This window comes from Myotis daubentonii, chromosome 11, assembly GCF_963259705.1.
Source record: "Myotis daubentonii chromosome 11, mMyoDau2.1, whole genome shotgun sequence".
NCBI lineage: Eukaryota > Metazoa > Chordata > Mammalia > Chiroptera > Vespertilionidae > Myotis > Myotis daubentonii.
The window spans coordinates 79,889,786-79,915,560 of NC_081850.1; the positions used below are offsets into that span (position 1 = coordinate 79,889,786).

General features: G+C 57.6%; 2 protein-coding genes across 3 annotated transcripts; both read left to right on the plus strand.

Moving 5' to 3' along the window:
- Nucleotides 1–6,035: 6,035 nt before the first annotated feature.
- Nucleotides 6,036–24,764, plus strand: LOC132212517 (bile salt-activated lipase-like). 2 transcript variants are annotated; one of them, XR_009447757.1, is made up of 12 exons: nt 6,036–6,131; nt 6,925–7,084; nt 7,623–7,745; nt 7,942–8,139; nt 8,666–8,796; nt 8,959–9,066; nt 9,186–9,303; nt 10,166–10,343; nt 10,534–10,737; nt 11,417–11,614; nt 12,125–12,427; nt 24,718–24,764. XR_009447757.1 is itself a non-coding variant. In XM_059658408.1 (12 exons), exons 1-11 carry the CDS (start codon nt 6,051–6,053, stop codon nt 12,351–12,353), a joined length of 1,728 nt encoding a protein of 575 aa, XP_059514391.1. In that variant the 5' UTR covers nt 6,036–6,050; the 3' UTR covers nt 12,354–12,378; nt 24,645–24,764. The 2 variants fall into 2 exon arrangements, 1 of the variants encoding a protein (XP_059514391.1); XM_059658408.1 differs by having other exon boundaries at nt 12,125–12,378; nt 24,645–24,764.
- LOC132211744 (bile salt-activated lipase-like) lies at nt 12,591–24,764 on the plus strand. The gene is given in 17 exon segments (XM_059656240.1): nt 12,591–12,657; nt 13,307–13,488; nt 13,744–13,829; nt 18,857–19,004; nt 19,114–19,179; nt 19,182–19,272; nt 19,366–19,488; nt 19,660–19,857; nt 20,713–20,843; nt 21,189–21,296; nt 21,411–21,528; nt 22,081–22,264; nt 22,435–22,469; nt 22,472–22,637; nt 23,909–24,106; nt 24,358–24,610; nt 24,612–24,764. Coding segments are annotated over 17 exon segments (2,217 nt in total). The 3' UTR covers nt 24,675–24,764.
- Nucleotides 24,765–25,775: the final 1,011 nt, after the last annotated feature.

Here is a 25,775-nt window from a genome sequence, read left to right on the forward strand (position 1 = left end):
ATAACAATGTACCTGCCTATATAGTTTAAGTTTAAAAAATTTGGCTCTGAAAAGAAATTTCAGTCGTTGTATTGTTGATATTTAGCTCTGTTGACTAATGAGTTTGCCGACCACTGTCCTAAGGCTTAGGAAGAACCACACTCAAGGGGCCAAAGAGCCGCATGTGGCTCACGAGCCGCAGTTTGCCGACCATGGTCCTAACCCAACGGGGTCTCGGCTAGTCCCTCAGTCAGACTCCTCCTCTCTAGGAGCGTTTGAAAGTCCTGAAGGCTCTCCGGTTCATGGAGAGTGCCTTTCCTTTATTCTCTCCTATTAACCCTGTTTATCAGTTACAGGACCTTGCCATCCCTGTCTCTCACTACTGCTTGGCTCCTAGTGGCGAGCTAAATACATCTGGGGCTGCAGGGAGAGACAGTTTGCACATAGCAAAGTGCTCCTGCAGTGGTGGCTTGGGCTTCAGGCTCTACTATGCCACCCGTCTTCTTTCTTGTCAGAGACCACGGCCTTCTCTGAGGGCTCCCTTGCTGGAATAGGGCATCTAGCTCCGCCCCCTCCTCCCCCCAACCGGGTGTCTTGGCTCAGCCCTTAGTCTAAGGGGTTAAATCTTTCAGCTTCTCTGGGAGAGTTCAAGGCACTGGAAGGGGACATCAGCCCCTCCTCTTCCAACAGCAACAGGTACTGAACCCTTTCAGTACATTTGCAAATGGGAAACTTTACCAGCTTTATCCCCGGTTACTTTTTCAGATCCCGGGGCCGTTGCTTGCCTCCCTTTCCTATTGTGAGTCAGAGAAAGACAATTCCTACGGAGGGGAGAAATAGAAACAGTGAGGGTTTCAGGGAAAACACAGACCATTGCTGTAGCAATCCTCTCCCCTGGAGGCTGGGCATGACCTGTGGAAAAAAATGACTCTTGGTCGGGAGAGGAAAGATAGCGGATGAAGATAAGGGTGTGTAGGGGGATTTCTTCTGGACTGAAAGCCTGGAGGGCCTCCTGAAAGAAAAGCTCTTTAATCCAGTTACAGATGCTGTCAGGATCAGGAGTGAGGGAGGAAGGGAGAGACCAGGTTATGTCCTCTAGGAGGATCCTAATAACTGAAAACAGCAAGTCAAACAAAACACAACCACGAAGACAACAGACCGCACAAGACACACAACCAAGGTTAACAGGGTCCATAGGTAGTTGTTTATAATAACACTAGTTGGATTCCCTTCTCTTTGATGTCCCATCATAAGTTATTTCGCTAGGTTCGGAGCCAGAAACCTCCTACTTCAGTCTTAGTTCTGCCTCTGGTGGCTTGCACAGGACTATGATGTCACAGGCAGGGGCAGGGCCCTGTACATCTCTCCACCGGATGGGAGTTATTGTTTTGGGGTGTTTTTTTTTTTTTTTTTTTTTGGCAAGCCCTGCCCTTGGAAGCCCTGCTCTAAAGAGATTAGAAAAATCGTAAATAACAAGTTCTTTTGTTCCTTGAAATTTACTACTTTGTTGCAAATAGTTAACTTGAGAAGACTTTTCTCTTGCCTTTTTATAAGCAATCTTGGAACCTAGCCAGCCTTTGTTTTCTCTGGGCGATACCCTTTCACAAATTTATACCTTTAAATCTACCCCAGAATTCCAAAATTTCAACTTGTTAATGTAAAAAAAGCATTGAAATCTGTAAAGAATTTTTGTGAGTTTATTTGAGCCAAACAGTCGACATATGCCGGGAAGCAGAACCTCAACCAATTGAGATAGTGCTCCGGAGAATGGCGGGGTTACATCTGTATTTATACATAGCAATCAAAGGAGGAACATAGGTGGATTACATGAAATTCACTGGTGACAGATTAAGGAGGAAGGATAAAGCAAAGCAGGGGAAACCCCTGGGATTGGATAAAAAGTAAAATGATGGACACATACTTAGGTGGGTGCAGGATCAATGAACATGATAATGAAGGAGTTTGTGGTATCTGTCCTGGGACCCAGCACATTTGGTTGTGCCCCAGGGGCTCCAGATAAAGGGAAGTCACAAGTTACCCAGACATTTCAAGGGTATGTTATCATAGATGCAAAAAGACAGATAGGCTCAGTTAAGGTAAAGGTTGACCTTGTCAGTGAAGATACTGGCCTAGGACGTAACTGCCCACCATAACTGCTTTTAGTTAAGGTTTCATTTCAGACCATCCTTTGTGGTTACTTTAGGTCTCCGAGTTTGCAAGACTGCCATGCAGGCCTACCCTGAGCTTGTCAGGTCAGCATGTGGCCCCTTTCGTCCACAAACCTAATACAGTAAACTCACAAATCAGGGACAAGCAAATGATAGACAGAAGTTTTTATTAGCTAAGTAGGCTGATTCCCTCGGTGATAGAGAGCAAAAGTCTCTGAGAAAAATAGATCTCCGCAGTGCTGCTTGAGACCTTTGCAGATTACCACAGCGTTCAGCCTTTAATAAATCAAACGTTTTTGGCCAGACGAATCAATGGAAGTGCGAAATAAATGAAAGTAGCTTTCGTTTTTTTACGCAGGCTCTCACACTTATATTTATAGACCAGTTAATGAACAGATAATTATGCCAAGACGGACACACATCGTACTCACACTCTCAGTAGACTAGCCCAAACAGAAGCTGAGCAGATAACTGAAACAATGCCCAACTCCCCAAATGGATGTGGGGGCACTCTCGGCACCCACGCCAAGAACAAAATTCTCGACCAACGTCTCGGTGAGAACCTACCGGAGGAATTAAGACTGCGTCCAGTCCCCCTTCTCGGTAGCAAAGTGGCTAGTCCCAAGCAAACAAAAAGCAAGGTGAACCAAAAATTCCTTGATCGAATTTGAATTCCCTTACCTCCGGAGGTTTTTTCTGATGACTCCAAAAGAATGCAGAGGCACGTCAGGTGTCCCTGGTCTGGCTGTCACGACCACAGAGAAGCATCTTTGAGGCCCTGGAACTTCCTCAGGTGGCATCTCCCCTAGAGATCCACAGGGCCTGGCAGCCAGGCAAGGGAGGCCGTCCATCCCAGGTGTCCGAGACCAGCTGAGGGGAGGCACCTGTCTCTTATCTCACTGGGGCCTCCAAATTTGGTATCATAAATCAGCAAAGGAGATACAGGACCCCTTAATGAGCCAATTAATTAGGAGTCATTTATTGCGCGCGACCCAGAGGGAGGTTATAATTCTTCAGTTCCAATCCCGTAAAGGAAGGCCCGGCCCTGGAGAACAGAATGTGAAGTCCCCAACAGTACTGACCAGTACTCCCCGCCTCGCCTCCCCAGTGGCAGCTGTGATCTGTCTACACTCCCCCACTTAGTGCTGGCGGGTTCTGTTCTGAACTTGAAATCTACGAATTGCTCATGGTGGGCAGCAGAAGCCACAAGCCCAGCCAAACTCCTCCCTCTCCCTCCAAAGGAAGGCAGCCTTGTCCTGGATCAGGAGGTGGTCCTTGCAAGTGTCTTTAAAAATCGGGGTAAAATATAAACCACAAAAAATACTATAGTTTAACGATTTATGAGTTCAATTCAGTGATATTAACTGCAGTCACACTATTGTGCAACCATCACCACCATCTAGTTCCAAATCATTGCATCACTCCAAACAGAAAGTGTGTCCACTGATCAGTATCTCCCCTCTCCCAGCTGCTGCTATTCAACTTCCTGTCTCAGTCACTGCCTAGTCTAAACATTTTTCTTTATTATTGATTTTCTTTTCAGACAGGGAAGGAGAGAGAAAAACATGGATCTGATAGATACACAGATCGGCAGCCTCCTGCACGCCCCCTACTGGGGAGTGAGCCCCGCATGTGTAGTATTGGCAATGCGAAGGGTGACCTGTTGGTGCATGGGAAGATGGGAAGGCGCTCAACCAATTGAACCACACTGGCCGGACTATTTGAAATTGTGTTGTTGAGAGTATTGCAGATGTCTGCCATTTCCCCTCTCGGCCCCTCTCCACTCAGCTCCCACCCCAGCCCAGCCTCTCCCCTGTCTATTGTCTATGAATATATGCCTAATGGTTCTCGATTAATCTCTTGCTGCCCTCCGTCCACCATCACTCCGGGATCTGTCCTTCTGTTCCATGCTTCCATGTCGATGGTTATGTTTTATTTGTCACAGTTTATTTGGTTCATTAGAGTCCACATGAGTGAGATCATGTGACACTTGTCTTTCTCCCACTGGCTTATTAAGCTCAGCATAATACTCTCTTGGTCCGTCCAAGCTGTCTCAAAGGGTAAGAGTCCCTTCATTTTCACTGCTATTTAGTATTCCAAGGTGTGAATGTACCACAGCCTTTTTTTATCCATTCATCTATTGATGGGCACTTGGGCTGTTATCAGATCTTGGCTATTGACAATAACGGTGCTAGGAACATGGGGGTGCACACATCCTTTCTGACTGGTGCTTCAGGATTCGTAGGATATTCCCAGAAGTGGAATCACTGAGTCAAACGGCAGTTCCATTTTTAATTTTCTGAGGCAGCTCCATACTGTTCTCCACAGTGGCCGCACCAGTGCGCATCCCACCAGCAGTGCACGAGGGTTCCCTCTTCTCCACACCCGGCCAGCGCTTGTCGTTTGTGGACTTGCTGACGGTGGCCATCCAGGCAGGTGTAAGCTGATTAACACTGCGGTTGTAGTTTGCATCTCTCTGTGATGAGTGGCCTCCATGGCCATCTGCACATACTCAGAATTACTTCCTAGAGAACAGGTTCTCAGAATTGGACTAGCTGGCCAAGGCATGTTAACAAACACACCCTCAAACCCTTTGCTGCCTGGTCCTGACCCACAGGCCGAGCCTGCCCGGCTCCTGCTTCCCACTGTGGGGCCCCCTCCCCGCCTGCATCGCAGGAGACCTGGGCTCGGGATCAGCAGGCAGCTAGCATGGCCGGTGTCTGTGGATCCCTGTGGTGCTGGGCACAACCCCAGGCGAGATGTCAACGGAGCTGTAGCCTGCGTACAAGCACAGCTCCTGGTAGCGAATGGGTTAGGGGTCGGGCAAGGGGCCGCTGGCCTGGGAGGGCTCTGCTGTCCCCGGGCCCTGAGCGCCCCCCAACCCTGGAGAAGGCAGTGCTGCCAGCTCCACAGAGACAGGAGCCCGGGGTTTGTCCATGGAGATTCCTCTGGTTCCCGAGTGAGACACCCTCCCCGAGCCACACGCTGCCTTTCTGCTCTCACACACTCTGCTCAGACCTCTCTCCCTCTGCCTCTGTGTCTCCATTATCTCTGTCTCTCCCTCTGTATGTCTTTGTCTGTCCCACCCTCTATTTCTCTCTAATGCCCCAGGTTGTGGTATTTCTGAAGCCAGGCCTTTTCTCTTCCTCAGGGAAGCCCCCAGGCTGGGCAGGAGCCCCCTTCCCTCCACACCTGTGCCCACCTGAGCCTCCAGTCCTCCCTCCAGGGCTGCTGATGCTGAGTGTGAGGGGTGCCCTCCCTGACGGCAGGACCGCCCTGTGCTGCTCTGGGTCCCCACACCCAGCTCGGACTGCACACCTGTGGACCCTCGAACCCAGGCTCAGCCACATGGCTGCCCAGGAGCACACAGCCCTCTCTGTCTGGAGGAGACATGCCCAGTCCCCTGTGAACTCCCTTTACTAGGCTCCGGAGCTCGAAGTGGGGACCAGGCAAGGCCTGGAGGGAAGCAGGCCACCTTCTCTGAGGGTAAGCCCAGGCTCTTGTCAATGAGCCACAATGCAGGGCACTGTGCACCCAGCTGAGTCCCAGTAGCCCCTGCCCAGGGCCACCTGACCATTCCCAGTAACCGGCCAGGTGGGCTGAGGGCACCAGCCACCCGGATCTGCGGGTCCTGGCAAAGGTGGACCATCCCCGCCTGGGAACAGTAGCTATGCATGTGTGTGTGTCTAAGTGTGTGTGTGTGTGCCCACACCTGCATGACCTTGGCCCTGAGCCTGGCTGGAAACGGCAGCTATCATGGCCCCAGGTGTCCTGCCTGGAGGAATGGGCAGAGTGAGGGGAGGGGAAGGGAACCATCCACAGGCAGCTGCCAGCCCCGGCTCCCGGATGTCTCCCGGATGTTCCGCCCCATAAATACCCCTGATCAGAGACAGGGGCCCCGAGATGGGCACACACACCATGGGACGCCTGGAGCTGGCTGTCTTAGGCCTCGCCTGCTGCTTGGCAGTAGTGAGCGCAGCAACGGTAAGCGAGAGCCCAGCGGGCGAGGAGGGGCCCTGTCTGCCCCCCAAATACGGCATGGGAACTGGGTCCAGCACCTCAGATGGGAGGTAGGGAGGGTAGAGGGTGAAGGGGGGCAGGCAGGTGAGGCGCTGGCAGGAGGAGCCCCCGAGAGCCCACACCCAGCAGGCACTTTCCTGGCCCTTCCTCTGCTCCTGCATCCGCACACACACAATGGTGCAGGTGCAGCTCAAATACAGGACGCCCACGAACTTGGACGTCAGAAACCACGAATAAGTTCTGGTACAGGCGCTCTCCAGGGCACACAGGGTGCACTGACGCCAAACACAAACAAAACCCCAGGGTCACTGGCGTCCTCAGTGCTGATTTGCGGAGTCCGCCTTGGCCACCAGGGCCCTCAGGGTGTTCCTCTGTCCGGGGATGGCCATGGCCCCGCACAGAAGGGAGCTGGGCCCTGAGCAGGTCAGCAGGTTGCCCATCACAGCCCCCAGAGTCGGAACAGGAGTCTGGACCTCGGTCTAGTTCAACCCGGAGCCCGGCCCCTGAGAGGGCGACACCCACCTAATTGCCGGTGGCCGGGGCCCCTCCAGGGTCACTCAGGAGCTTCGGGGTAGCGACAGGGTCTCCTTCCTCAGGGCCCTGCCACGGGGCGAGGAGCGGGGCTTCCACAGGAACCCACAGCTACAGGCGGGCGTGACTAGGGTCCCTACCTAGAAGCTGTCCTGGAGCCCTAGAGCCAGCAGCGGTGGCCCCAACCCACCCAGCCTGCGCCCCCTGAGCCTGGCCCTCTCCCCAGCTGGGCGTTGTGCCCACGGAAGGGGGCTTCGTGGAGGGCGTCAACAAGAAGCTCGGCCTCTTCGGCATCGGCGGCCGCTCTGTGGACATCTTCAAGGGCATCCCCTTCGCCGCCCCGCCCAAGGCCCTGGAGAAACCCCAGCCACACCCCGGCTGGCAAGGTGGGAGTGGGTGGGTGGGTGCATGGTGGGTGCTGAGCTGGCCCTGTGCCTGCAGTAGCGGGTGGGGCCACCATCCTCAGACTGTTGCAGAATTTACCAGGCGACTGAAAAAATACGCAGGAGCACCGGAGACACAGGAAAAACCCATTTATTTCCAGACAGTTCACATGTGCCAGTCCAGTGACTCAGGGGAGTCTGTTTCTCTCCAAACCCTGAGCCCCCAGTATGGAGGACGCTTGCTTTTCTACCCTTTTGGCATCCTTGTCCCCCAAATATGAATCATACTTCCAGACCTTTCGCAGGCTTTGCAAAGGCGCTGGATGGGTCCAGTGGGACCACCCCTCAAGGCCTGGCTTGGCGTCAACGCTGATAACTCCATCTGGGGATGGTGATGGCCTCTCTAAAACGGGAGTAGTATTTTGGGTATCAGGTCTTGCAGGACCAGACAATTAAAGGGGCAGTGACTAGATTCAGATTGCTAGCACCCCAAAAATATCTCATTTTCCCCATCAACGCCAGCCCCTCTTGTCCCCCACAGGGACCCTGAAGGCCAAGGACTTCAAGCAGCAATGTCTGCAAACCACTGGCACCATGTCAAATACCAAGGGCTCTGAGGACTGCCTCTACCTCAACATCTGGGTCCCCCAGGTGCAGAAAGAAGGTACATCTCCCCACCACATGCCCTCCAGGTCCTTGAACCTGAATGAAGCGCCCAGGCAGCCAGAGGCCCAGTCCAGCCCAGCCCCGCCCAGCCCCTTCGCTTGTTGGGGATCCAGAGCTGAAATTCCCTGAAACAAGCACCCAGAGGAAATGGGGATGGGACAGTTGCGGTCACCGGGCCTGCTCTCCTGCCTCAGTTTCCCAGAACCTGCCTGTCATGATCTGGATCTACGGAGGATCCTTCCTCTCCGGGTCCGCCCAAGGGAAAAGCTTCTTCAATAACTATCAGTACGATGGGGAGGAGATCGCCACGCGGGGCAATGTTATTGTGGTCACCTTCAACTACCGCCTCGGGGCGCTGGGCTTCCTCAGCACTGGGGACACCAACCTGCCAGGTGTGCTGGGCGCTTTGGGCCGGGGTGAGGGAGTTGGTGGGGGCCCTTCAGTACCGCTTTCTCCCAACAACTCCTGACAGTCTCCCAGAGAGACCCAGAATTCTACTGCCAGGGCAGAAAGCTGGGGATGGACAGTGAGACACAGGAGCCCATCGGCAGCTGTAGCGAGAGAAGAGGCTGCCAGCCCAGCAGGGATCCAGGGACACTAGGGAACAGGAACAAGGACCCAGGGAGACCAGTGAGCAGGGACAGGGACCCAGTGAGAGACAGAAGATGAGACACTGAGGTGGTGACTCAGGGGAAACAGAGCCATGGGACAGATAAAAGGGACGGTGTCAGGGAGAAAGATGAGCAACCTGGCCCTCCTGCTCCTGGTCCCCTACCTGAGCCCCACACCCCCTCCAGCACCTCATTCAACCAGGTTCTGGGGACCCGCTCTGCACCATCCTGGGGCTTGACAGGGGCCTCCACATGGAGGACACTCTCCCCCACCCCAGTCCCTGATGGGCTCCCCCACCCGCCCCAGGTAACTACGGCCTTTGGGACCAGCACATGGCCATCGCGTGGGTGAAGAGGAACATTGCAGCCTTTGGGGGGGACCCCGACAACATCACCATCTTTGGGGTATCAGCCGGAGGTGCCAGCGTCTCTCTGCAGGTCTGGGGACCCCTGGAGGGCGGGCCTTCCTCCCAGGGTGCTGGGGGAGCAGATGGGGGCTGTGGGGAACAGCATGAAGCTGACAGTCTTGCAGTTTCTGGCTGAGCCTGGGTGTGGGCAGGAGAGGCGAGGCCATGGTAACAGAACATCTGTGTGTTGCAGACCCTCTCTCCCTACAACAAGGGCCTCATCCGGCGAGCCATCAGCCAGAGTGGCTCGGCAGTGGCCTCCTGGGCCATCCAGAGGGACCCTCTCCGTTGGGCCAAGCAGGTAAAGGGGAGCTGGGGTAGGGGACGGGGGAGGGTTACCTCCTGTCCACTCCCTGTCCTGGTCCCCATGGCCGTCTGCCCCGCAGTGGCCTCACTTACCTGTCTCCCTGCAACCCCCAGATCGCCAAGAAGGTGGGCTGCCCCCAGGACGATACCGCCAGGATGGCCAAGTGTCTGAAGGCCACCGACCCCCGGGCCCTAACACGGGCCCATAAGACTGACCCATTCGGCAAGGCGTGTGAGTGGGGGCTCCACATGGGGGGCCGGCCATGCTCCCCAAGAAGTGAGGAAGTGCCGGGTCTGTGGCCTGGCCCATCACCTGCTCACTGACGCCTGTAGGCAGCGACATGCCACCATGGCCCTGATGCATGTGTGGCCCCACTGGCTGTGCGGGGGTGCCATCCCGCCGTCTTATCCTCCAAGCTTCCGACCCCTTTGGGAAGCGGGTGCGCATTTGGGCGCACGCCCAACCATGCTGCGTACAGTCATTTGTAAACAATTGTAGGGACCAGACCAAGGACCTTTGAACTAGTACCAGCGGTCGGCTCTGGTGGTCCCTTTGTTCTGAAAGGGTGGCGACCGCTGACCTAGCCGACTGCTGACTCTCCTGAGCCAGCCGTGCGGTCTCTTCAGGGGACATTCAGGCTTCCGGGGGGAGGACGGGCAATGCGGACCTGGCACAGTCCCTGGCTCACAGACCAGCACAAGCCAGCCCTCACTCCAGCGGCTCCTCAATTGCGCTTGGTCTTCCTCCTCCCGATTCTGGCCGAGCAAGAAGAGAGGGAGACAGGGACGCCCACTCCAGGACGGGACAGGCGCGCCTCAGGCCCAGTGGCTGTCAGCGGGACGGTTTGGCCCAGGGAGCCTGTGGCAGTCTGCACACAATCTGGGTTGCCACACTGGGGGGTGCTGACATCAGCAGGTGGGGCCAGGGAGGCTGCTCCACACCCGCAGGCAGCCCAGGACATAGAATTATCCGGCCCCATGTCAGGGGACAGGCTGAGGACCCTGGTTTGGATCAGAGGAGGCAGGGGCCCCCCGGGCAGGAGGCCTGGCAGGAGGGCTCTGGAAGGTGCTAGAAGCCGTTGCTCTCCATGCAGCCGACATTTTGGCCCTCCTCCCTGTCATTGATGGAGACTTTATCCCTGATGAGCCAATCAACCTTTTCGCCAACATGGCCGACATTGACTACATCGCTGGCACCAACAACATGGATGCCTACTTCCTTGTCAGATTTTACATACCGGCCGTCGACACTGACCTGCTGACCATTACTGGGTGAGTAGGGCGCAGGGCCCATGGCAGTACCTGGGGGCCTCTTGGAGAGGCATCAGCTGAGGGAGGAGGCTGACAGGTGTAGTAGGCCATCTGCAGGCCCCTGGGTTGGGGTAGGGGTGGAGGTGGGCGTGCATGTGGGTCCCCTCCCACTTTCCTGGTTGAGGGTCCAGTGCCGACTTGGTCCTTGCAGGGAGGACTTCTTCAAGCTGGTCAGCTGGGTCACCATTGCCAAGGGGTCCAGAGGTGCCAATGCCACCTATGACTTCTACACGGCGTCCTGGGCCCAGGACTCCTCCCAGGAGGCCAAGAAGAAGACGGTGGTGGACTTTGCGACCGACTACCTCTTCCTGATGCCCACGAAGATAGATGTGGCCCAGCACAGAGCCAACGCCAAGTGAGGGCTGGGGCAGGGGAGGCCTGGATCATGGACCTGCCCAGCAAGGCCTCCCAGTGGGCGGCTCAGGGGGTCAGGGAGGCCCGGGAAAGCCGTGATGGGGTCACAGCGGTGCCTGCACCATCTGCCCTGCCCCGGCCTGTCGAGGCTTGAGAAGGCCCCTCCTCACCTCCCAGCTCAGGGGCCTTTATAGAGCCCTCCTCAGCCCACAGGCCTCCCCCGGCAGTGCCTACAGCCTGCCGCCTCCCTCACACTGAGGGGAACAGAACAGGGGATGCTGGTCTCTGTTGTGGGTTTGGAGTTTGCCAACATTCAAAACAACTTTGTCCTGCGGCCACCTGGTAAACCTCCAGTGAAAACAAAAAGTAAGTTAGGAATGCTGACACGGAAGGGAGAGAAAATGATACCATCTGCTGAAGATCACAAATTCATTGGCAGAGAAAAGGAAGGAAGACGCCTCCATAGGCTTTGTGGAGGGAACTGTGGATACACTTAAAATCTCAAAACCCACAACCCCTCCACCTTCCCCTCCCCGATGCAGGGATCCAGGTCCCTCCTGAGTCTGGGGATTTCCCGGTTCCTCCCTGCTCTCCCCATGGCTTCCCTCCAGGGCCCAGCTCTGGGCTGGACAGCCCAGGTGAGCTCCCTGCAAACCTGGGCCGTGTCCCTCCCTCCTCAGGAGTGCCCGGACCTACACCTACCTGTTCTCCAAGCCCTCTCGCAAACTATTCTCCCCCAGCTGGGTGGGCGCCGACCACGCCGAGGACGTCCCATACGTGTTTGGGAAGCCCTTCGCCACCCCCCTGGGCTACCGGGCCCAAGACAGGACTGTCTCCCAGGCCATGATCGCCTACTGGACCAACTTTGCCAGAACTGGGTAAGGCGGTTGAGGGTGGGCCAGGCCTCCTGCCACCTGGGCCCACATGCCTGCCCCTTCACGTACACTTAACCTCCTTGAGCCCCAGTACCCCCTGTGTGTGAGGATAGGAAGTACTGGAAGGGCCCCGGCTGGTTTGGCTCAGTGCCTAGAGCCTGGGCCAGTGTCCTGAAGGGTCAAGGGTTTGATTCCCATCAAGGGCACGTACCTCAGTTGCGGGCTCAAACCCCGGCCCTGGATGGGCGTGTTGGGGATGTCTCTCTCACATCAATGTTGTTCTCTCTCTCTGCCTCTCCCTCCTTTTCACTCTCCATTGAAATAAATGGAATAATATCTTTAGTTGCGGGTAAAACTAAGGGGGGGGGGGGCGGAGTACTGGCTGAGCCTCAGTTCACGCACATGCCAGCCCGTGTCCAGGAGACAGTGAGGCCCTGGTGGATCGGGTCAGCATGGAGGTCTCCAGCCTCCTGTGAGCCCTCAGACCCCACACGGCCTTTTCCTCATCTGCAGGGACCCCAACCAGGGCCACATGGCTGTGCCCACCCAATGGGAGCCCTACACCCAGGAAAACGGCAACTACCTGGAGATTAACAACAAGATGGATGGCCAGTCCATGAAGCAGCACCTGAGGAGCAGCTACCTGCAGTACTGGACCCAGACCTACCAGGCACTGCCCACCGTGAACGAAGACGAGGCTGGCCCTGTGCCCGCCTTGGACGACGCTGAGGCCGTCCCCTGAGCCCCCCACTGGTGACTCTGAGGGGCTCAGGTGTCTGCAGCCATCGGCTCTAATGTCCTGTCCCAAGAGGCCACCTCCCTCCCCAACTCTTCCTGAATAAAGCCACTTCTCCCTCTGGCAACCCTCTTTGCCCTCATGACCTCAACTTCCCGTATAGTCTCTCCTCGTGTCCTGCTTAGGAAGTGGGGTGACCCCTCATTTATACGAAGGAAAGAGGGTCAGAGAGGCATCAGCGCCATGGCGGAGCTCAGGCTGCTGGCCCTGAGAGCGGCCCACGGCCCCATGGGCAGTTGCATCTGGACCAGTACAATGGACTCAGCTTCGGCCACGCCCTCAGGGTGCAGGGAGCGTGCTCTGTTTAAAGAGAATGGCCTGGGCAGGAATCGGATTCGCCTCCAGCTTGATCCCAGGCAGAGACAGTAGTGCATCCCACTGGGCTCAGAGAAGAGGGTACAGGGTAGGACCTTGGGTGCCCACCGGCAGGGCCAGGGGTGCTGCCTGCTGGCTCTGGCAGAGTCCGGAGGGGAGCGGGGGGCAGAGCTCAGATGCAGGGCCATGGCCACCTCAGCAAGGTCTGGGACAGGGCACCACCTGCACCGAGGGCTCCCCCATCCTGACCTCACATGGCCCGGGCAGTGGGCACTGTGGACACCCCCTTTGTAGACAGTTACTGTGAGACAGCCTCACCTGTCCGAACTCAAATAGAGACTCAGAGACAGAAGTACGGTGAAAGCGAGACCTGACTGCGCTCTGGAGAGCGGGTGTCTGCCCATTGCACAGGCTCACCTGGGGGGGGGAACACAGTCCACTTAATCGGCCGTCCTCCGGTTCCTCATTGGCTGCGTGCTCTGGGCTCAGCTGTTTCCTGACAGGTCAACTCGGTCCTCCCATTGGGCCATTTAATAAAATTGGGCTGAGGCCTTTTCTAGTTGCCTCCCCCTCCCCCTGTCTAGCTGAGGCCGGTGCCTGGAGGGTCTCCACCATGATGCCGGCCCACGCCCACAGGGCCTTGGTCTCCCATCCTCGTCCCTCCCCATCCGTTCAGAAGCTGGCCATGCTGGCCCATGTCCTACAGCGCCAGGGCTCCAAGAGGGCTCACGTGTCCCAGGCCCTCACAGCGAGGACTCAAGCCCAGGTCTGAGACACCAAAGCTCACCAGGTCAGCTCAGAGCAGGCGTGAGGGCTCAGAGGAGAGAAGGCTCCTGCTGGGGGTGTGCATGGCAGGGGCAGCTCAGGGCACCAGCCGGCCACCCTGATGCACATGGTCCAGTGTTTCCCTGGCCAGGCGGTGGGAACAGCGGGCAGTGTGGGTGGTGTTCCTCCCGCCCGCCCTGCCCCGTCCTTCCACCTCCCCCATGAGAGGATCCAAGCGCCCACCTCCCCATGGCAGAACCACAGCACAGCCCTGGACAGCGAGGGCAGCCAGCCAGGGGCTGGGGGCTCTCAGGGCTCCAGCCCGTCTACCCTTCAGGACCAGTGAGTCTATATTGGTCACAGCCCGAGATGAGGGCCTCAGACCTCACAGCCCTGGGTTCCTCTGGGCCAGCGGGGTGGGGGCAGGAATCAGCAAGTCTATCCTGCCAACCCGCACTCACCCGAGACTCCTCAGACCACGTGCGGGCAGGCGAGGGGGGCGGCCCAGCGCCTGGTCCTGGGTGAAATGGAGCCTGTGAAGAGCGGCAGCTCCTGGTTCCCGGGGCCCAGCTGTCGCCTTAAATGAGCTGCATCACAAATGCTTCCTGTTTCTCGCTCAGCACGGCCAGGGGGGAACCTGAGGGGGCGGGGGTGGTGAAGGATTAAAGAAGGACAGACAAGCCCTAATCAGTTTGGCTCAGTGGATAGAGCATTGTCCTACAGACTGAAGGTTCCCATGTTCGATTGGGGTCAAGGGCATGTACCTTGGTTGCGGGCACATCCCCAGTGGGGGGAGTGCAGGAGGCGGCTGGTAAATGTTTTAACTCTCTATCCCTCTCCCAGCCTCTCTGTACAAAAATCAATAAAATATATTTTTTAAAAGAATAGAAGAAGACGACAGACAGGAGAATAAAGCTGGGGCTGGGTGGGGTACTGCTCTCGGATGGAGCGACAGGGCCACAGCCTGCAAGCTGAGTCTTTCTTTAACAGCCAGTTTCCACGAGGCAAAGTAAGGGCTCAAGATGTTTACAGTGTCTCACAGGTTTGGAGTCTACTCAATTACATGCACCTGAACTCTATCAATGCTGCACCTCCTGCAGCCTCTATCACTGTGCCACCTGGGACCACAGGTTCAGACCATAAGGTCAAGTGTATAACTATAGCCTTTGGTTATAACTGTGCTGGGAGGGCTTTGTCCTCCAAGCCGGGACTTGCACGTGGCTTTGCCACGAGAGAACCTGCCCTCTCATGAGTTCAAGGTTTGATCCTGTCCAAACGCTGTAACCGCTCTCCACACTTCCCCAGACACACCGCCGACAGAGAGGCCTTCCCAGGACGGGTTCCAATCCGGTAAGGAAAAGCCCGGGCCCCTGAGAACACAATGCGAAGTCCCCGACAGTCCTCCCAGCCTCGCCTCCCCAGTGGCAGCTGTGATCTGTCCACACTCCCCCACTTAGTGCAGGTGGGTTCCTACTGAACTTGAAATCTACGAATTCCTCATGGTGGCCAGCAGAAACCACAAGCCCAGCCAAACTCCTCCCTCTTCCGCCAAAGGAAGGCAGCCCCGTCCTGGCTCAGGAGGTGGTCCTTGCAACTGTTACTTTTTAAATATCAGGGAAAGCCCTAGCCGGTTTGGCTCAGAGGACAGAGCATTGGCCTGAGAACTGAAGGGTCCCGGGTTGATTCTGGTCAAGGGCACCTGCCTGGGTTGTGGGCTGGATCCCCAGTGTGGGCTTGCAGGAGGCAGCTGATCAGTGATTCTCTCTCATCATTGATGTTTCTAATTCTCACCCCCTCTCCCTTCTTCTCTGAAATCAATAAAAATATATTTTTTAAAAAACCATCGGGGTAAAATATACATAACAGAAAATACTCTAGTTGAACAATTATAAGACTTCAATTCAGTGATATTAATTGCAATCACACTAATGTGCAATGATAACCATTATGTAGTTTCAAAACTTTGCATCACTAAAACAAAAACTTTGTACCATTTCACAGTAACTCCCTTCCTCTGAGTCCTATTAATATATTCTACCTCCTGTCTCAATCTATTTGCCTATTCTAAATATTTCAGTCTCTTTTTAAATTGATTTTCTTTTTAGAGAGAGAAGGAGAGAGAGAAACATAAATCTGATAGATACACTAGAGGCCCGGTGCACAAAATGCATGCACTGATGTGTCCCTAGACCTGGCCAGCGACCAGTGCCGATTAGGGCCTTCCTTCCCCCGTGCCCCCGCCTGCATGCCCTGCTGGCTGCTGACTCGGGCCTTCCTTCATTCCACGCTGCTCCCTGGTGGTCAGTGCACATCATAGCCAGCGGCCGAACTCCTGGTTGGTCAAAGTCCCGTGGGATCAATTTCCATATTAGCCTTTATTATATAGGATGGATCAGCTCCCTCCTGCGTGCCCCCTACTGGGGATTGAGGCCTGCATGTGCATTGACTGGGAATGGGAAGGGTGACCTGTTGGTGCATGGGAAGACGCTCAGCCAACTGAACCACACCCGCCAGGCTATTTTGTTTATTTTACTTTTTAAAATGTATGTATTTTTTATTTCAGAGAGGAAGGGAGCAAAGAGAGAGCCAGAAACATCAATGATGAGAGAGAACCTTTGATTGTCTGCCTTCTACACACACTCTACTGGGAATCAGGCCCACCACCCTGGCACCTGCCCCTGACTGGAATCAAACCTGAGACCCTTCAGTCCAAGTTCGAACCACTGACCCAAACCACTGACCCAAATAGAACTTCCGGATTCATCTCTTCCCGCCCTCCCTCCACTTTCACACCAAGATCTGTCCTTCTGTTCGATGCTTCCATGTCGATGGTTCTGTTTTATTTGTCTATTTATTTGGTTCTTTAGATTCCAAATGAGTGAGATCATGTGACACTTGTCTTTCTCCCACTGGCTCACTTCACTCAGCATAATAGTCTCCAGGTCACTCCAGGCTGTCTCAGCGGGTCAGTGTTCCTTCCTTTTTACAGCCGCATAGTATTCCATGGTGTGAATGTACCACAGCTTTTTATCCACTCATCTACTGATGAGCACTTAACAAACGCACCCTCAAACTCTTTGCCCCCAGGTCCTCACCCACAGGCCCAGCCTGCCCGGCTCCTGCTTCCCACTGTGGGTCCCTCCCCACCTGCATCCCAGGAGACCTGGGCTCGGGATCCGCAGGCAGCCAGCGTGGCCGGTGTCTGTGGATGCATGGGGTGCTGAGGACAGCCCCAGGCGTGACGTGAGCCGGGCTGTGGCCTGTGTACAAGCACGGCTACTGGTAGCAAAGGGCTGAGGGGCCGGGGCGAGGGGCCGCTGGCCTGGCAGGGCTCTGCGGTCCCCGGGCCCTGAGCGCCCCCATCCCTGGAGAAGGCAGTGCTGCCAGCTCCACAGAGACAGGAGCCCGGGGTTTGTCCATGCAGCTTCCTCTGGTTCCCGTGTGAGACACCCTCCCCGAGCCACACGCTGCCTTTCTGCTCTCACACACTCTGCTCAGACCTCTCTCCCTGTCCCTTCATGTCTCCATTATCTCTGTCTCTCCCTCTGTCTGTCTCTCTCTCTCCCTCCCTCTGTCTCTCTGTCTCTCCTTCTGTCTGTCCCACCCTCTATGTCTCTCTGATGCCCAGGTCGCAGTGCACTTCTGAAGCCAGGCCCTTCCTCTTCCTCAGGGAAGCCATCAGGCTGGGCGGGAGCCCCCCTCCCTCCACACCTGTGCCCACCTGAGCCTCCAGTCCTCCCTCCAGGGCTGCTGGTACTGAGTGTGAGGGGTGCCCTCCCTGAGGACAGGATCGCCCTGTGCTGCTCTGGGTCCCCACACCCAGCTCAGACTGCACAACCATGGGCCCTCGGACCCAGGCTCAGCCACGTGGCTGCCCAGGAGCACACAGCCCTCTCTGTCCGGAGGCGACATGCCCAATCCCCTGTGAACTCCCTTTGCTGGGCTCCGGAGCTCCAGGAGGGGGCCAGGCCAGGCCTGGAGGGAAGCAGGCCCCCTTCTCTGAGGGTGAGCCCTGGCCAGGGGTGGGCAAACTTTTTGACTCGAGGGCCACAATGGGTTCTTAAACTGGACTGGAGGGCCGGAACAAAAGCATGGATGGAGTGTTTGTGTGAACTAATATAAATTCAAAGTAAACATCATTACATAAAAGGGTTCGGTGTTTTTTTTCAATAGTTTTGTTCATTTCAAACGGGCCAGATCCGGCCCGCGGGCCGTAGTTTGTCCACGGCTGGCCCAGGCCCTTGTCAATGAGCCACAATTGCACCCGCCAAGGCCCCAACCCTCAGCCCCTGGCCTGGGCCACCTGACTATTTCCAGTTACCTGCCCAGGTGCACTGAGGGCACCAGACACCCACGAACAGCAGATCACGGGCAACTCGGACCATCCCTGCACCTGTGCACGTGTGTGTGTGTGTGTGTGTGTGTGTGTGCGCGCAAGAGCACACACACCTCTGTGACCTTGGCCTTGCCTGACCAGCCAGGAAAGGGCAGCTATGCGTGTGTGTGTGTGTCTGAGAGTGTGTGTGTGCCCACACCTGCATGACCTTGGCCCTGAGCCTGGCTGGAATGCAGCTATCATGGCCCCAGGTATCCTGCCTGGAGGGAGGGGCAGAGGGAGGGGAGGGGAAGGGAACCATCCACAGGCAGGTGCCAGCCCCAACTCCCGGATGTCTCCCGGATGTCTCCCGGATGTCTCCCGGATGTCCCGCCCCATAAATACCCCTGCTCAGAGGCAGGGGCCCCGAGACAGGCACACGCACCATGGGGCGCTTGGAGTTGCCTGTCTTAGGCCTTGCCTGCTGCTTGGCAGTAGTGAGCATCGCAACGGTAAGCGAGAGCCCAGCGGGCGAGGAGGGGCCCCTGTCTGCTCCCCTAACCTGGCCAGGGAACTGGTTCAGACACCTTGGAGGGTAGGTGTGGGGGTGAAGGGGGGCAGGCAGGTGAGGCGCTGGCAGGAGGAGCCCCCGAGAGCCCACACCCAGCAGGCACTTTCCTGGCCCTTCCTCTGCTCCTGCATCTGCGCTCACATGATGGTCCAGACGCAGCTCAAATACAGGACGCCCGAGAACTTGGACGTCAGAAACCACGAATAAGTTCTGGTACAGGCGCTCTCCAGGGCACACAGGGTGCACTGACGCCAAACACAAACAAAACCCCAGGGTCACTGGCGTCCTCAGTGCTGATTTGCGGAGTCCGCCTTGGCCACCAGGGCCCTCAGGGTGTTCCTCTGTCCGGGGATGGCCATGGCCCCGCACAGAAGGGAGCTGGGCCCTGAGCAGGCCAGCAGGTTGCCCATCACAGCCCCCAGCGTCGGAATAGGAGTCTGGACCTCGATCTATTTAACCTGCAGCCTGGTCATCGGTCCCCAGTCCCCGAGAGGGCAACACCTACCAGCTTGCCATTGGCCGGGGCCTCTCCAGGGTCACTCAGGAGTCTCAGGGCAGCTACAGGGTCTCCTTCCTCAGGGCCCTGCCACGGGGCGAGGAGCGGGGCTTCCACAGGAACCCACAGCTACAGGTGGGTGAGACTAGGGGCCCCACCAGGAAGCTGTCCTGGACTCCTAGAGCCAGCAGGGGTGGCCCCACCCCACCCAGCCTGCACCCCCTGAGCCTGGCCCTCTCCCCAGCTGGGCGTGGTGCACACGGAAGGGGGCTTCGTGGAGGGTGTCAATAAGAAGCTGGGGCTCTTTGGCATCGGCGGACCCTCTTTGACGTCTTCAAGGGCATCCCCTTGGCCGCCCCACCCAAAGCCCTGGAGAACCCCCAGCGGCACCCTGGCTGGCAAGGTGGGAGTGGGTTGGTGAGTGCCTGGCTGGCCCAGTGCCTGGGGTGGCTGGTGGGGCCACCATCCTCATGCCAGCCCCTCTGCCCTCCCACAGGGACCCTGAAGACCAAGGACTTCAAGCAGCAATGCCTGGAAATCACTCTCACCCAGTTAAATACCAAGGGCTCCGAGGACTGCCTCTTCCTCAACATCTGGGTCCCCCAGGGCCAGAAGGAAGGTGCATCCCCCCACCCCGTGCCCTCCAAGTCCCCGAACCTGCAGAAAGAGGCCCAGCCCTGCCCAGCTCCTTGGCTGTGTGTGGGCTCCAGAGCTGAAATTCCCTGAAACAAGCACCCAGAGAGGATAAGGAGGGGCAGCTGGGGTCACGGGGCCTGCTCTCCTGTCTCAGTTTCCCAGAACCTGCCTGTCATGATCTGGATCTACGAAGGAGGCTTCCTCATGGGGTCTGCCAAAGAAAAAAGCTTCTTCAATAACTATGAGTATGACGGGGAGGAGATCGCCACGCGGGGAAATGTCATTGTGGTCACCTTCAACTACCGCCTCGGGCTGCTGGGCTTCCTCAGCACTGGGGATGCCAACCTACCAGGTGTGCTGGGCGCCTTGGGCCAGGGTGAAGGAGCAGTTGGGGGTCCCTTCAGCACTGCTTTCTCCCAACAACTCCCAGAGAGACCCAGAATTCTACTGGCAGAGCAGGAAGCTGGGGCTGGACAGTGAGACACAGGAGCCCATCGGCAGCTAGAGTGAGAGAAGAGGCTGCCAACCAGCCTGGCAGGGACCCAGAGACACTAGGGAGCAGGTACAGGGACCCAGAGACATCAGGGATCAGGGACAGGGACCCAGGGAGACCAGGGAGACCAGGGAGCAGGCACAGGGACCAAAGGAGACCAGGGAGCAGGGACAGGGACCCAGGGAGACCAGGGAGCAGGAACAGGGACCCAGGGAGACCAGGGAGCAGGAACAGGGACCCAGAGACACTAGGGAGCAGGAACAGGGACCCAGAGACACCAAGGAGCAGGGACAGGGACCCAGAGACACTAGGGAGCAGGAACAGGGAGCCAAGGAGACCAAGTAGCAGGGGCAGGGACCCAGAGACACCAGGGAGCAGGAACAGGGACCCAGGGAGACCAGGGAGCAGGGACAGGGACACAAGGAGACCAGGGTGTGGGAAAAGGGACCCAGTGAGAGACAGAAGATGAGACACTGAGGTGGTGTCTAGCGGGACACAGGGCCATGGGACAGACAAGAGGGATGGTGTCAGGGAGAGCGATGAGCAGCCTGGCCCTCCTGCTCCTGGTCCCCTACCTGAGCCCCACACCCCCTCCAGCACCTCATTCAACCAGGTTCCTGGGGACCCGCCCTGCGCCATCCTGGGGCTTGACAGGGGCCTCCACATGGAGGACACTCTCCTACCACCCCAGTCCCTGATGGGCTCTTTCCCCAGGTAACTACGGCCTTCGGGACCAGCACATGGCCATCGTGTGGGTGAAGAGGAACATTGCGGCCTTCGGGGGGGACCCCGACAACATCACCATCTTTGGAGAATCAGCCAGAGGTGCCAGCGTCTCTCTGCAGGTCTGGGGACCCTGGGAGGGCAGGTCCTCCTCCCAGGATGTTGCGGGGGGGACCTGGAGGGTAGGTTATGAGAGCTGGGGGAGCTGATGGGGCCTCGGGGAGCAGATGGGAACTGGGGAAGCTGATGGAAACTGGAGGAGCTGATTGGGGCTGGGGGAGCTAATGGTGGCTAGGGGAGCTGATGGAAACTGGGGGAGATGACAGGGTGTGGAGAGATGATGGGGGCTGAGGGAGCTGTTGGGGGCTGTGGGGAACAGCATGAAGCTGCCAGTCTGGTTGTCCCTGGTGGCGCCCCGGTGAGCTGGAGAGGCGAGGCCATGGTGATAGGACCTCTGTGTGTCGCAGACCCTCTCTCCCTCTAGCAAGGGCCTCATTCGGCGAGCTATCAGCCAGAGCGGCATGACGCTGGTCCCCTGAGCCATCCAGAAGAACCCTCTCTCCTGGGCCAAGGGGGTAAATGGGAGCTGTGGTGGGGGAGTGGGGAGTGTTACCTCCTGTCCATGCATTGTCCCAATCCTCATGGCTCCCCGCACTGGCTTCACCTACCTGTCTCCTCCCAAACCCCAGATCGCCAAGAAGGTGGGCCGCCCCTTGGACAATACCGCCAGGATGGCCAAGTGTCTGAAGGCCACCAACCCCCGGGCCCTGACACTGGCCTATAAGATGCCCTTGTTGGGCCAGAAGTGTGAGTGGGGACTCCATATGGGGGAACAGCCATGCTCCCAAAGATGTGAGGAACTCCGGGTCTGCGGCCTGGCCTGTCACCCGCTCACTGGCGTCCCTGGGAGCCCAGTGCCGCCAGGGCCCTTGTTGCCTCGTGGCCTCGAATGGCTGTGCTGAGGGCGCCATCCCTCTCTCTGAGCCTCCCTGTGTCCTGACCCCCTTGGGAAGCTGGTGCACCTTTTCCTCAAAAAAATGGCCAGAAACAGTCATTTGCACCAAATTTTAGGGGCCTCAGATCCAGTGGCTGTCAGTGGGATGGTTTGGCCCCAGGGAGCCTGTGGCAGTCTGCACACAGTCTGGGTCGCCACACTGGGGCGTGCTGATCTCTAGTGGACCGGGCCAGGGAAGCTGCTCCACACCCGCAGGGCAGCCCAGGCCTTAGAACTATCCAGGCCCCATGTCAGGGGGACAGGCTGAGGACCCTGGTCTGGATTAGATGAGACAGGGCTGCCCCCGGGTCTAGGGCCTGGCACGGGGGTTCTGAAAGGTGTGAGGACCCCTGCTCTCCACACAGACCCCTTCCAGAACTATTTGGGCCTCCTGCCTGTCGTGGATGGAGACTTCATCCCCGATGACCCCATGAACCTTTTTGCCAACGCAGCCGACATCGACTACATCGCTGGCACCGACATGGACGGCTACATCTTTGCCAGCGTTGACTTGCCAGCCATCAACGTGGACTTGCTGACTGTCACAGGGTAAGTAGGACGCAGAGCCCAGGGCAGTGACTGGGGACCTCTTTGGGAGGCATCAGCTAAAGGAGGAGGCCAGTAGGTAGAGGGGGCCATTTGCAGCCCCAGGCAGGGGGCCGGGGGGTTGCCTCCCACTGGCCGGGGAAAAGGGTCCAGTACCGGCTTGGTCCCTGCAGGGAGGACTTCTTCAAGCTGGTCAGCCAGGTCACCATCGCAAGGGGCCCAGAGGTGCCAATGCCACGTTTGACTTCTACACGGCGTCCTGGGCAGAGGACTCCTCCCAGGAGGCCAAGAAGAAGACGGTGGTGGACCTTGAGACCGACGTCTACTTCCTGATGCCCACGAAGATGGCCGTGGCCCAGCACAGAGCCAACGCCAAGTGAGGGCCCCGGCAGGGGAACCCATCTGGGTCACACACCTACCCAGCGAGGCCTCCCCGGGGGGTGGTTCAGGGGGTCAGGGAGGTCCAGGACAGCCGTGATGGGGGCCCAGAGGTGCCTGCTCCATCTGCCTTGCCCAGGCCTGATGAGACTGAGAAGGCCTCTCCTCACCTCCCAGCTCAGGGGCCTTTACAAAACCTTCCTCATGTTACAGGGAAGCCCCCCGGTGGGCTCGGGCTGCCGGTCCCTGTTTCCAATCACAAAGGCTTGGTTGAACATATGAAGCGTTTATTGAGAAGGCCAGCCCACCAAGAAGACAGGGTGCTTGAAAGCATTCAAATCCTGTCATCCAGCAGGTGCAGGGGACAGGACTAAAAAGGGGATGGGCTGGGGTGCTATGTGCAGCCCTGGGGGTCCCCAGACGTCAGCTATTGTAGTCATCACATGATGAGATGATGGGGATGAGATGATGGGGATGAGACGAGGGGGATGAGATGATGTTTTGACTTCTGGTGGGTCAGTGTGTCCCTGCTTATCGGTTCTGCTTGCTGGATTCACAGCTGAGTCACCTCCATCATTGCTTTGCACAGGCCTTCAAAGGAAACTTAAGAAAACCTTAACCCCCTCTTCACATAAGTATGTGTGTTCTAAGATTGAAAATAATAGGGTTACCGTTCAGATTAATTTAGGTGCTCTATCTATCAGGTTATCAGTCCCCCATTCCCTCAGCCCATAGGCCTCCCTGCAGTGTCTGCAGCCTCCCCGCACCCCCCAGGCCAAGGGGGACAGAACACGGGATGATGGTCTCTGTTGTGGGTTTGGAGTTTGCCAACATTCATAACAACTTTGGACTGCGGCCACCTGGTAAACCTCCAAAGAAAATAAAAAGTACATTAGGGATGCCAACACGGAAGGGAGAGAAAACACCTAGGAAGTGTAGGATGAAAGCTTGTAGCAACTACATGAACTTGTGTTGTTCATTGGGCGGGTCAGGTATATGCCCGACGAAGAACATAAACTCATCTGCAGAGAAAAGGAAGGAAGACGCCTCCATAGGCTTTGGGGAGGGAAGTGTGGATACACGTGAAATCCCAGAACCACAAACCCCACGGCCTTCCCTTCCCCGGTGCAGGGACCCAGGTCCCTCCTGAGTCTGGGGATTTCCCGGTTCCTCCCTGCTCTCCCCAGGGCCTCCCTCCAGGGCCCAGCTCTGGACTGGGCAGCCCTGGTGAACTCCCTGCCAACCTGGGCCGTGTCCCTCCCTCCTCAGGAGTGCCCGGACCTACTCCTACCTGTTCTCCCACCCGGCTCGCAATCCGTTGTACCCGAGCTGGGTGGGCGCCAACCACGGTGATAACCTTCAGTACGTGTTTGGGAAGCCCTTCACCACCCCCCTGGGCTACCGGGCCCAAGACAGGACTGTCTCCCGGACCATGATGGCCTACTGGACCAACTTTGCCAGAACTGGGTAAGGCGGGTGAGGCTGGGCCAGGCCTCCTGCCACCTGGGCCCACATGCCTGTCCCCTCACGTACACTTAACCTCCCTGAGCCCCAGTACCCCCGTGTGTGAGGATAGAGCTCCTGGTTGAGCGCGGATCATATACATGCCAAGGCTGTGCCCAGGAGACAGTGAGGTGCCCTGTTGGTTCGGGTCAGCATGGAGGTCTCCAGCCTCCTGTGAACCCTCAGACCCCACACAGCCTTTTCCTCATCTGCAGGGACCCCAACCAGGGCCACATGGCTGTGCCCACCCAATGGGAGCCCTACACCCAGGAAAACGGCAACTACCTGGAGATTAACAAGAAGATGGATGGCCAGTCCATGAAGCAGCACCTGAGGAGCAGCTACCTGCAGTACTGGACCCAGACCTACCAGGCACTGCCCACCGTGACCGGGGACGGGGCCGCGCACATGCCCCCCTCAGACGACTCTTTGGCCATCACCATGCCCCCCTCGGACAACTCTGAGACCGCCCCCTGAGCTCCCCACTGGTGACTCTGAGGGCGCTCAGATGTCCGCAGCCATCGGCTTCTAATGTCCTGGCCCCAGAGGCCACAGGTGAGACCCAGGGAGCCCACCACCCTCCCCAGCTCTTCCTGAATAAAGCCGCTTCTCTCTCTGGCAACCCTCTTTGCCCTCATGACCTTAGCTGCCCCCACAGTCTCTGCCTGTGTTTGGCTCAGGAAGGTGGGTGCCCCCCTCAATTCAGAGGAGACAAGAGGGTCAGAGAAGGGTCAGCCCTGAGAGGGGCCCCGGGCCCCATGGGCAGTTGCCTCCGGACCAGTGGACCCAGCCTCGGCCAAGACTTCAGGATGCAGGGAGCGGGCTCTGTTTAACGGGACTGGCCTGGGAGAGAAACGAATTGCCTCCAGCTGGATCCCAGGAGAGATAGTACCCTGGGCTCAGAGCAGAGGGTACAAGGGCTGGGCCTTGGGTGCCCACCGGCAGGGCCAGGGGTGCTGCTCATTAGAGTCTGAAGCGGAGCAGAAGGCAGAGGTGAGACGCAGGGCCTTGGCCACCTCAGCAGGGTCTGGGACAGGGCACCTCCTGCACCGAGGGCTCCCCCATCGTGACCTCACATGGCCTGGGCGGTGGGCACTGTGGACACTCCCATTGTAGACAGTTACTGTGAGATATGCTCACCTTTCAAGCGAGACCTTGAATGCGCTCTGGAGAGCGGGTGTCTGCCCATTGCACAGGCTCACCTGGGGCGGGAACACAGTCCACTTAATCGGCCGTCCTCCGGTTCCTCATTGGCTGCGTGCTATGGGCTCAGCTGTTTCCTGACACGTCCACTAGGTCCTCCCACTGGGACATTTAATAAAAATGGGCTGAGGCCTTTTCTAGTTGCCTCCCCCTCCCCCTGTCTAGCTGAGGCCGGTGCCTGGAGGGTCTCCCACATGATGCCGGCCCACGCCCACAGGGCCTTGGTCTCCCATCCTTGTTGCTCCTCCTCTCTTCTCTGTGCCTGGGGAGGTTCAGGCACTGCTTCCATCAGAAGCTGGCCATGCTGGCCCATGTCCTACAGCGCCAGGGCTCCAAGAGGGCTCACGTGCCCCAGGCCCTCACAGCGAGGACTCAAGCCCAGGTCTGAGACTCCAAAGCTCACCAGGTCAGCTCAGAGCAGGCGTGAGGG